The following is a 12,410-nucleotide window of genomic DNA, read 5'->3' as shown; positions in this document are numbered from 1 at the left end:
CCCTCAATCGCCAGAACTTGGGCTAGGTAATATAGGTTTTCCCTCATTTAACTCTTGGCTTACTTTCCTTTTACTGTAACCTAGGACTTTGGCACTCTCACACCTAGTAATGTTGACTCTCGTTAGGCCTTATCCATAAGCTTAATTAGAACTTAGAGAAATTGAATCTCTCCCCATTCTTGTCTTGGTTTCTTTGAAAAGAGAATAACCAAAACCAATAGGGTAATTACTGTATAGCCAATTAATGGCAGGTCCGGAACTAGAACCCAGTATTGCTTGATCCAGTATTGCTTCTCCTAAACCACCCAGTTGATCTTAATAAAGTTTGGGAGTGTGTGCACCTTCTCTCCCATTATTCCTTTCTTCTTGATCCAAGTGTATCCTAAATAGAGAGCTTTGTAGGTAAGCCTTTCTTCTTATTAGAAGACCAGATTAGGGACATGATCTCCAGGTTTTCCCATTCCCATGGGGGCACCTACCTCTTCCCACTCTACTTTGTTCTCTTTGGCCCCATTTTCCATTTCTGCCACTATTCATTTTTGAAAGCCTTGAACAGGGGAGGTCTTGCAAGAAAACCTTTATTGGGTTATGGATAGTACTTGATTGGGGGATACAGGGCATTGCTGTTTTGTTATTTTGTTTTGTCCCCAAAATATGAACTGATCCTTGTCAGTTGGTGTTGGTAGACCTAATGAGAAATGCCTATAATCTCCCTGTTACCTACAGACATTTCTTCTGTGAGCTGATACACTTTAGACTTTTTAAACCCAGTTTATCAACCAGCGAACATGGCTTCATTACAAACAGAAACCAGAAAGAAGCTCTTCTCAATACTTACCTTCTTAAGACAAATTGTAGGAAGACAGACCTTTTAGTTTCTTCTGTAAGAATACTAGAGTTTTAATGGATAAAAACAAGTATTGGGGACTTTTGGGATACAAAAGGAAGATATTCTGAGGCGGACAAGGATAGAGCAGAAAACATTTGAACACATCCAAGGTCCTAGTGACAACACAAGGCTTGAGGCCTGGCTGTTGATGTCATATGAGATACACTGTTGAGATTGGCTAAATCTCCTCGAAGCTATGCCTCCCAGGGTCTTAGCCTTGTCATTGAAAAGCAAGCTATTGTTGGAGGAAGGTGGGCATTCCCTGCTTACATTTATGTTTGAGTAGTAGCGGCCCTGCAGGGTTTTTAGCAGAAGAAATTTGACTCCACTTCCACAACTACATTTATCCTAGAGGGAGATAGTATGTTAGTTACCACATATCTTTCCCTTCCTCAAAGAATTCAGCTAAAGAGCTTCACCAGCAAACTTAGGATCATGACATTGGGAAAAGCCATAAAAACTGAGGTACAGTGAGATCCTGTCTCATTGTACAATCCCAAGAAACCATCTAGAACTTCCAGATTTCCAAGGAGGACTCTTAGATTTTTTTCTTTCAGTACCTTATACCTTATTTCAGATGCCTTGAGTTCTTTCAGTCTGTTGGAAGGAATACTGGACCTGAGTTTTAGTTCCATTTTTGCCAATAACTCTTTGTGTAGTCCTCTGGGCAAGTCACTTCTGTCTGTTTCATCATCTGTAAAATGGACTCTGCTTCATAGGGATGCTGTGAGGATCACAGAAAAGAATGGAAGTGCAAGCAGCACAAAGTACAGAGTTGGTTCAGGAGGTTAAGTGGGATTGATTCCTTTCCAGAGTAATTTTCTTGAGTCACCTGTGGTTTCCACCTGTGAGTTTACTGATGTAGGAAACTCTGGTTAGGAATCTTCTTCTGCTGATGCCCCTGCTAACACTTGCTACCTCTAGTCTTAGAAGGTTGCCTAGGATGCTGTGGGTTATCACTTCTCCAGTGCTATATAGCTAGATATATGGAAGGAGGAAGGACCTGAAATGGGTCTTTCTTACCTGAAAGCTAGTTCTTTATTATGCCATGCTGCCTCTTTCACAAGAACAGAATTTTAGTTTAATACTTGACTACAGACTAGTATCTGATATCCTCTCAGCAGACTGCAGTGTCATTGGAGATAACTGGTGTCTTTTTGCATGTTTTCAGAGAATATAATTTGGCCAAAAGCCAATTGATACTTCTCCTTTTCTTTGAAAATTATACTGCATTTTAAAATTTATGTTAAATGAATTGTTAATGGATAATAATAATGAAATGGATATTGAAAGAGATTTAATGGATAGTCATAAAATGGATATTGAATTAGAGTTTAGCTAAAGTCATAAATGTAGTTTCATTTTAGTTTTTAAATCTTTTATGTTTTATTTTTTCCAATTACACATGAAAGCAGTTTTTGACATTAATTTAAAAAAATTTTGAGTTCCAAATTCTTGCTCTCCCTTCCTCTGCTTCTTTTTCTCCTCACTGAGAAGGCAAGCAGCTTGCTATAGATTATATATATACAGTCATGCAAAACACATTTCTCCATATTAGTCATGTTGTGAAAGAAACCTGACAAATCTCATGTGCCGCCCCCCCCCCCCCGAAAAATAAAGTTAAATAGTTTTTACAAGTCAATTAACTTTTTCCCCAGTATGCTTGTTTGTGGCTGTGTGACAAGGGGAGGCTAGAAGAGTTAAGACTCCTAGGGCTAGCAGATACTATAACTTTGGAATGTTGCTAAATTAGGGCATTATTATTAGCATGAAATCTTTGAATTGGTGGAGAGGTTAGCAGTCTTCTAGTCTATTTTCTCATTTAGTGTGGTAATGAACATCTTTTTATCCAGGCACTACTTGAAAATTCCTATGGATGAGAAGTTCATTACTTAATCAGGCCTATTGAGTGCCTTATTGCTTAATTGTTCCATTTTGGGATTGTTACAATGACTAGTTCTTACCTAGAAACCAAACTTCCTTCTATGTACTAGCACCACCTATTGGTCTTAGTTCTGCCTTTCTAAACAATTTGAAACAAGTCCATTTCCTTTTATTTGTGACAACCATTTAAATATTTGAAGACAACTTTAATGCTCTTCCAAAGTGTTATCTTTTCCATTTTAATGATTTCCAGTTTTTTTCGGTTGTTGAGTGTCTGACAAGATTACTTGCCATCTTAGTATTGACAAAGTGAGTGTTCTGTAGTGCCCTAGCCAGTGCAATGAATGTACTGACTCTTGAAAAGAGGGAGAATTTGGAACGTTTAAATTCCGTTCCTTTCATTTAGTTGTACCAGTAAAAATATGTCATCTCGGTGTCTTAGGGACCATAAGGATGGGACACCCATGAATCTCTTTGGTCAAATAATATTTCACATTCTCCTTCTCTGTCCTGAGAATAGGTTAATGTATTTTGTTCCTGCCTCTGCTTAGACATTAAGTATCTGTAGAGAGACTTATAGCACACATCTCCTTTAGCAAATTTAAATAGCATTTGTAAGCTGGAATGCCTTTTTATGCATTTATGTCCATGAGGTTTATAGCTTAGAAACCTCCTGAAAATATACTCTAATTTGAAAAACAGGCATTTTGGTGGGTTGACTATTAAATTCACAAATCATGAGTGAACTTGAATATCTTCTTACAAAGTAACCAGGAATTGTGAGGTACTCTAACCCAAAGCAGTATTTAGGGCTGCAGGATGAAGTAAGATGTACCTGAATCACACTGATTACCTGATGGGTTTCCTTTCTAAATCATCACCCTTGTTGCCAGTTCGATCGTTTCCTGTTCTTGTCTCTGAAGCTGATGAGACTCCATGAAATAACTCTTCTCTTCTGGGGCAGATTGAGCAAGTTAGCCAATTGGCAGTCTTCATAGAAGCCATGCGAGACTACCACAGACAGTCCGCCGACATTTTGCTGGAGCTGCATAGGAAGTTACAGCACCGGTAAGAGCTGATCAATTAGTTAAAAACCTAAAGTCTAAAATGTGCCACCTTTTTTTTTTTCTTTTTCAGTATTTTGTTATTTTGAGAGACATGTATTTTCATACGGTGGAGAGGGGAACCCTTTTGAGAGGATCTACCCATCTCTTCTCTGCCTTGAGGGTCTCCTATTTTCCATTTGTTGTCTGTCTTCCTCATTACCTGACCAGACCCTCTCTATATACAGAGTCTCACAGATGTCCCTATTCTTCTCGCACAGGTCCTCTATTCTGGTAGTCTCTAGTCTGCTTTTTAAACCCACCACTCATCTTTTTGTTGCTTTTTGATTTGTTTCTGATTTTTATTTTTCTTAAATATTCCACTGTGTTCCATGAGTTCCAGACATGTGGTCATTACCAGGATGTAATAATTATGATAATGCTGATGATAGTAATCAGTAAGTATGTACTAAGCACTTACTCTATCAGGAAATGAGCTAGGCACTACAGGTAAACATATAAAAATGAAACAGTCCTTACTAGCAGAGGGTTTATGTGATAATAAATTTTGATGTGGATATGGTACTTTATAGTTGAATATGCATTTTCACATATATTTTCTCATTTAACTTTCTCAAATTGGTTCTGAATTTTATTTGGTTAACTCTCTTGGTTGAGTAGACTGAGAAATGTGCCTGTGGCTAGAAGGACCGGGGAATGGGATCTGAAGCATGCCCCTCCCCCATTTTTGCTTTTCCTTTTATGATTAAAGCTGTTTCATCACCGAAGTGCCTGACAAACAAACACAAATTGCTTACTCTGTCTGCTCTGGATTTGAGGAACCTTAGTTGGTTGCTGACATGCAAAATGACCTTAAGCAAGTCATTTAATATAACTCTTGGGGATTTAGTTTACTAGATCTAAAGAATGGGGAATACCTTCTCTGGAGAATGGTAGGAAGACTGAGATGACATTTGGGAAGTAGTTTGAACTCCATAGAAAGATATGCCCGTCTTTTGCCAACTGAATGATGTTATATATTTATGAAGATGACTCTGGGCTCCTTCCAGATTCTGAAGTTGCATCAGAATTATTCTCCCCAAAGATTAAATTATTAGTTTGGCATAGCATTAAATATGTTTTGATTCTTTGAAAATTAGTGATCCATGTATAATATGTGTAGTGATGCTCAGTGAAATCAAATCTTGATTAACCATAGCCCTTCATTTTTGGACCATATTGGGTAACAGGAAGCTACTGATGAGTCTATTAATGGGAATTTATTAAATACCTACTATTTGCTAAAATCTTTCTCATTCATAGACACAGTATGTATTATATTTATGTATATATATACATACAACATACTGTATTTTACCATATAATTATCACAGATTTTATGCTAAATTTTCCACCAAAAAGTGGGGTGCAACCATTATATGCTTTAAAAGATTTGTGCTGGAATTACTTGTCTTTTAGTTTCTGCCAATCTTGCACCGACTTTTTACTCATTAAAAACTGTCTGTCTGCAGCAATGTTTCCATGCTCTTCAGCGAACAATTGCTTTCAGGTTGAAGCCTGCAGAACAGTTTTTGTATTTGCTCATAATCAGAATGAAATGCTTCATGTATTAATATATTGCTGGCAGATGAGAACTGTACAGTTTAGTTAGTGTAGAGGATGCAGGTCTTACCATATCACGTGACTTGATCATGGCAGCTTCACCTGCCCGCTTCATTATGTTGAATGATAATGACATTAATACTGCAGTGCTCTAAACAGGCCTTCCAAGTCAGCTTTGGGAAATACACTGACAGTGCACGTGCACTGAGAATTCTAGGCTTGGGACTCACAATGTGCAAGAGATAAATGCATATCCATATGCCAGTGGTGAAAAAGTTGCTGCTCTGTTTACCTTGTAAGTGGTGCGATGAACAGAATTATACCGTGTGACAATTCTGAAATGAAAGGTTATAAACTGTTATTGGACTTTAAAAAAACAGGGTGCAGCGATTATGTGGTGGTGATGATTATGTGGTGAAATACAGTACATAGAATGGGTGTGTGTTTATATGCATACATATACACAGTATAAACAATATAATTTTGAGGGGAAGGAACTCTTCAAAGGATTATTAAGAATAAATTGGAGGGAATTTCCACTTAGAACTGTGTCACACAGTAAAACGTTGATATTTTAATTTTTTCCTAATTTAGAAAGTACCTTCTTTGAGAGACACACAGTTCCTGTTAACTTTCAGTAGTCATGCCTATTCAGGAGACAGTCATTCTGGAAGACCAGTATGAGCTAAATTAATTCTGGTGAACAGTAGAAAGAACAAGCTTTGGAATTTAATTTATGTGAATACAGTCAGCCCAGCTATCACAGATCAGTAGAGGATAGTGTTTTTTGGGTTTTTCAGAATAAATTTGCCCAACCTTTTCCTGCTCCCAACCTAAATCTATAATTAATGTCTGAACAGAATTAATATATTGTTAAGGTCCTGTGTTTTCTATGATCATATGTTTTATATATCTTAAAATATGTATTACAGAATACGTATATCAACTGCTTTCTCTAATTATAATTACAAGTCAAAGACTACATCCAAGACTTCTAGTGCTGACAGTGAGAAAAACCAAATTTCATTCCATTCTTCAGAAGATTCAGGTAAGGATGCAATTATACTTGCTATGTGGTTAAGTCCAGAGAATAAATTGTGTAACTGTTAAGCAAAGCTTGCTTCATTCTTTTAGTCTCAATATGGTGGCTGAATCCTTCTCATATCAAAGGAAAATACACATTTCTTCACATTAATGTTGGTAGTTTAAAGTGATTATGTACTGTATATGCTATATGTATACTACATACACAAACACACAATTATACACTTGAACAAATTACCAGTAGGAGGTGTTTCTTTACTTACAGTGCCCTAGGGCTTTTCGATGTAGAATAGACCCCAGCTTAATTTCTGAGTCCTCAGAAGATATAGAGAATTTCAGAAGCAGAACCCAGGCAAAGGTATTCATATGATCCCAAGGTTCAATATTATCTCTGTAGATGGGAAGGGTTACTAACTCTTTATAGCAGTGTATCTCAGAATAGATTATGCTGCAGAACGGTGAGTGATCTCAGTTGTTTATTGAATTCTTTGAATTGATCTCTAGCCTTTTCATTCTCAGGGCCAGGGTTCTCAGCAGCTCAGAGGACAGAGAATATGGAGAAAGAATGGAGATGCAGGGATAAAGAGAAATAGAAGGATGAGAAACATTTTAAAAATTTTATAGAAATTAAGAAATAAGGACCTTTGCATACCTATAATCCCTGCTACCAGAGAGACAGGTTGATGGATTTCTTGAGTTCTGGAGTTCTGAACTGCAATGGGCCAAGCCAGTTGCATTTCTGCACTGAGTCCAGCACCATTTTGGTGAGCCTCCAGGAACATGGGGCAACCTAGCCCAGGTCAAAAATGGAGCAGGTCAAAGTTCCCATGTTGATCCAGTCTTGGCAAGATCAGGAGACCCAGTCTTCCTCTCTCCCTTGCCTCCTCTCCCTCCCTTCCCCCCCCCCAAAAAAGGGGAAGACAAAGACATCTAATAGTGAAGACTCTGGACCAGTAAAAACTTTCTATACACTAATGGTTAGGAAAGAGTGCTTTATAATCCTGGCCTAGTGCCATATTAGGGGACATCTTGGGAGGATGTGCCGTCTGACTTAGGAGCTTGGCTAGGACATAAGTCCTTCGAGCTTCACTGCAAGTACAACGCGCACAGAAGCACAGGCGCACACAGGATAAAGTGGCACTCGGCGCCCTCTCATTCACTAATTTTTCATATTTGTCTCATTAAAAAGCAAAGCTATTTTTCCAGGAAACTACTAAAGGAAGTTTAGTCTACTGTGTTGTAACTTATGTATACCAAGGGGCCTTCCTCAGGTGGCTGGAAATAAGCTTTTTGCAAAGAACATTAGCTTGCTGAGTTGAGGAGAGGCCTTGTTCTGCTTTATGGCCCCAGGCAGATAGAGATTACACTGGAAGTGGGTTGTCAAGTGCTTCTTCACAAAGACCACGGTTGACATTGTTTTTATTACCTAGATTCACTGTGCAAAGGATTATTTTTCAGGAGGGCCTGGGGCCAACCACCAGAATCATCTTCTCCTATCTTCTGCCCTTCTCCTATGAACCTCAGTTTGTCCTATAACTTTAATAGACTGCCTCCTGAATTGCCCTTGGCAATGGCAGCCATTTAAAAACCAGCACATTTCACATCCATCTCCATTGGTCACGGCTGGAATGTGTGAGGTTGAAGGGGGCCTGTACTGTTTGTTTCTCAGGAACAGTTTCAGATGAAAATGACATTTTATAGTCAGCTTTAATGGGAAATTACTTTCCATTAGGATTCTGAATGATTTCCACAGAATGTTTATAAAGCAAAGAAAAAATGTCAAGCATTTCACTAACAATTCAAAGCGAAGCTGATGGGACCCTGCCAGAAATGGACTCCAAGAACATTTTCCTCATCATTTCTTCTTTCTAAGGAAAGAAAAGAATGTGGTCAATTAGGCAGTATGAATCCATCATTATAGTGAGATGGGACCATTGATAATATGAGTAAGCGGGACTAAAATGAAGCCTCTGTGTTGGTTAGATTATGAAAATGAACAGAGCATGACAGAAAAAATGGAGAAATCACATCTTGTAATGACGGATTGCAGGCAAAAGACCAGGTTAGGACTTGGCTAGGAAAAATGACCTACTGTCCAAACTCTGAGAGCGTACAGTCATGTTTGCCTCATCAGCATTCAGGAGTATTTCTGTGCCAAACTTGAAGAGAAAAGGGGGAGGGAAAGGCATTAAGGTGTAATGGCTCTTTTTGCCCTCTCCTGAAAGAGACCAGAAACCCTGAGTTTACTTCTCCTTCTACCTAGAAAAGAAAATAACTTCGGGGCTTTATTGCACAAATATCTAGGTCTTTCCAGGCGCTTCAGGATTCACTTCCCATATTGTAAGTTTAGAAATTAGCCTTTGTGGTACAGTGGAAAAAGTACTAAATCAAGTCAGAAAACCACTGAGGGGTGTTGAGATATCAAGTAAATTACTTTATTTTTCTGAGCATCAGTTTCCTCATCTTTTTACCTGTCTATACCTTACAGGGTTGTTTTGAGATGATATATAGGAAGGTGCTTTGAAAACTGTCAAACCCTTTACACATGGAAGGTATTATTGGTTATAGGATTAATCATGTTTTTTGGTTAACCCATTTATTCTCAAAGTTTGAAATGGTTCCCAGCATATATCATCTTCTATTGTATCTTAACAGATTAGAAAAAACTAACTAGTATGACTAGAAAACCAGACACACTATATGAGAGGATAAACACGGGGCTCTTAAATGTGTATGGTGGAGTCACAAGGCATGAGTTCAGATCTTGGCTCTGCTATGTAATGCATTTCTGAGCCTCATTTTCTCCATCAGTAAGATGAGCGGCTTGGACTAGATGTCCTCTAAGCTCTCTTCAAGTTGTGATTCTCAAAAGATTTATATGGTAGAAAAAGAACCAACCATACAGTGAAGATTTAGAGGCACTGCAAACAAATCATCATTAGGTTGCAAAGTAATTATAGGATAAAAGAGATTTTAAAAGATTAAGTTGATATAAACTGTCTAGTTCAAGAATATTCCAGCTGGAAAAAGTCTTTCCTATACGTGGCAGTCTTGTAGGTCATCTGAAAGCAGCATGGTATGATGGAGAACACACAGCACTAGGCGGTGGGGAACTCTGCCTTCTAGTCCTCTCCCCGCCACTACCTAGCTGTGTGGCCTCTCTGCCTCGGTGCTTCCTTCTCTAAAGTCGGGGACTTGGCCTGGATTATCCCTGAGGTAATTTTCAACTCTAAAACTCCATGATTCTGTGTCTGTCACAATCAGATGCTTCCCAGTGTCACTGAATATTTTTTGGCCCTTAAGTTCCCTGCCTTCCTCTTCTTCCATTTTTAAACAGTAGAATTAATTGTTCATCGAGCTTATCTTGAGCGAATTTCTAAAATATACACTTAATAACATATACATTTATACATAAATTATACATATATGAATATGCATTCATAAAATATCCATTTCCTTTTTTTTTGTTAGGTGTGTTTTATGTGGAAAAAGATAATTTCTTGAACTTCATTGTTCCTAGTAGCCAGCACAATGCTGGGCACATGTACAACTCAATAAGGAGTTGTATAGTGATGTTTAAGTTGTGTTACAGACTTGCCTAGGCAAGCCCCAGTCATACAGCAGCACTGCTGTGGAACAAGCTCAGAATTTAGGCTCCGAGAGCCTGGGTTTAAATCCCACTGGTGCCATTTATTACCTGCATTGCTTCAGGCAAGTCCTTTGTTTTTTTCTGGGCTTTAGTTTCCTCCTCTGTAAAATGAGGGAGTTGGACTCGTTGTCCTCTGAGATCCTTTCCAGCTCTGAGGTCATCTATGATCCCATGATGTAATGGCCTCGGAGATCTCTTCTAGCCTTAGAACTATCATTTTATAAGTGGCATATGCTTGTTGTATTCACTAGTTAGGGACCAGTACATATCCCCTCCTATTCTATCACTTTCACAGTTGTGGTCTGTTCATCTCCTTCCTGTCCCCCACCCACCAGTGTGAAGACTAAGTACTCGAGATTATGCCATCAGATGTTTATCTGTCTGGCTCTTCATGGTGCTCTCCAGTGCTGATCTTTACCCCCTGTGAGGACTGGGAACTGATCCATCCTCATCCTGTTTTCCCACAGATCCTGGCTTACAGTCCTAACTCTGGGTCTGCCAAACCTGCCAGCCACCACACCATCCGCTTTTATATTCACACCGAATCATCAAGCTGGTCCCACCTGAGCAGCACTCAAGGGACTCAGTCTTACTGCCATATCCAAACACATTGGCATGTGCCACTTCAGGGCTTAAAACCCAATAGTTTCTTATTGGCCAGACTTTCATTCTCAACACTAATCTCTCAGCATGCACACTGACAAGAGACACAATCTCAGATTGACCACACAAGGGCAAGCTTCCAGGATTTGCACCAGCTGTCCTTTGTGTTCTGAGTCTCATCCCACAATGAGAACACATAGCACCCCACAGACACACACTAACAACACATACATCATTCTCCATATCATAGAGTCTCATCATTAGCTTGTTTGCAGAAACCATGACAGAAGGTCCCCAGGGCTTTAAACTGCTTCTCCTCAAGTACTGAAAGAACATAATTGTCAGGAGCTTTTCTTCCCTTGAATTAGGGCATCATTTTTCCCATTTTGGCTTCTTTTAGAAGAATTTACATGGTAATAGCTGGTCCAAGAATAAGCTTGTTATATATTTTTCACATCTACTCTCTTCTTAGATTTACGTGGCAACAAGACGGTATGTATAGTACAGAAGATCCTGGGACCTGGAGTCCAGCAAAGTGGGAGGAAAATTATGATACACAAGTCTCTGTGGGCAAGGGTTGAAGACCTATGAGATCAGTTTGGGCCAAGAAAGAGTAGGGATGTAACTGTAGGCAGTGAGGTCAAGTTATGAGTGACCTGAGTGAGCAGGGAGCAAATGGCATTTGTTGTCTCTCCTGTTTTTATATCTTCCTGGCTATGGATGTATCCTAAGTATTGACTTTAGGCAGAAGGATCTCACAGGTTTGTAGGGAAATCTTGCCAGAGACTGAGGTAAAAACAAAGAAAGCAGGTAGTATTAGCTCCTACCTGCCTGCATTTTGTTAATTCCCTCCAACTCTGTAAAGTATTTGTCTTTTTAATGAACACTTTTTATTTCCATGCAACTTGGGCAGGTCCTTCGCTTCTCCTGAATCATCCATGCTGTCGTGCTATCTTTGACTTTGTTCCTGAAAGTGAAGGAGAACTTGGATTTAAAGAAGGGGACATCATTACATTGACCAGTCAAATAGATGAAAACTGGTATGAAGGAATATTCCAGGGACAATCTGGACTCTTCCCCATTAATTATGTCTCTGTGCTAGTGCCTTTGCCTTATTAGGTTTGTCATTTCAGCTGTGGACCTCAGTTTGTGACTGAAATGATTTCACCCAAGTGTTCTCTCAGTGTGGCATTCTGTGAAAGCCCTGATGTATTTGACCGACTAAATGACTTTTGTATGTGTATTCTCTTTTTAATGAGTTTTGTATTTCATTTGTATAAATATTTTACCTTTTTGGCCACTTGGAAGTGCAATTTTGATTTATTGCTTTGTCTCTTTGAGGTCACTGGTTAGATATGTATGGATTCTGTTTTTTTTAAAAATTATATCCACTGCAGAAACTTTTGGATGGTTTTCGTTGTCTGTTAGATGCAATGACTCTTAAAAACATAAGATATAAAGCTAAAAAACCAGTATCTCCAAGTTGCTGAGGTAATTGAGTCACAATATAACTTATCTGTTAACAGCCTAATAAATATTGCTCATTCTGTGTAGTCAAAAGTCAAAATTTGTTGTCCTTAGTAGTAAGATGCTTTTGTATAGAATACAATCCTCAGGTTGTAGCCTATTCTAACTTACTGAGGCTCACCCAGCTTAATAAATACTAGAGAAAACA

General features: G+C 38.8%; 1 protein-coding gene across 3 annotated transcripts in view; it reads left to right on the top strand.

Moving 5' to 3' along the window:
• The window catches only part of SH3GL3 (SH3 domain containing GRB2 like 3, endophilin A3), a 140,481-nt gene extending 128,071 nt beyond the window's left edge, over window positions 1–12,410 (top strand). For all 3 annotated transcript variants that reach the window (XM_072619412.1, XM_072619407.1, XM_072619397.1), the window contains 3 exons: window positions 3,738–3,841; window positions 6,372–6,487; window positions 11,649–12,410. In XM_072619412.1, coding sequence (XP_072475513.1) covers window positions 3,738–3,841; window positions 6,372–6,487; window positions 11,649–11,854 — 426 coding nt within the window. In that variant the 3' untranslated portion in view covers window positions 11,855–12,410. The remainder of the gene's footprint in view (window positions 1–3,737; window positions 3,842–6,371; window positions 6,488–11,648) is intronic.

This window comes from Notamacropus eugenii, chromosome 1, assembly GCF_028372415.1.
Source record: "Notamacropus eugenii isolate mMacEug1 chromosome 1, mMacEug1.pri_v2, whole genome shotgun sequence".
Lineage (NCBI taxonomy): Eukaryota > Metazoa > Chordata > Mammalia > Diprotodontia > Macropodidae > Notamacropus > Notamacropus eugenii.
This window is presented reverse-complemented; position numbering and strand designations above follow the sequence as displayed.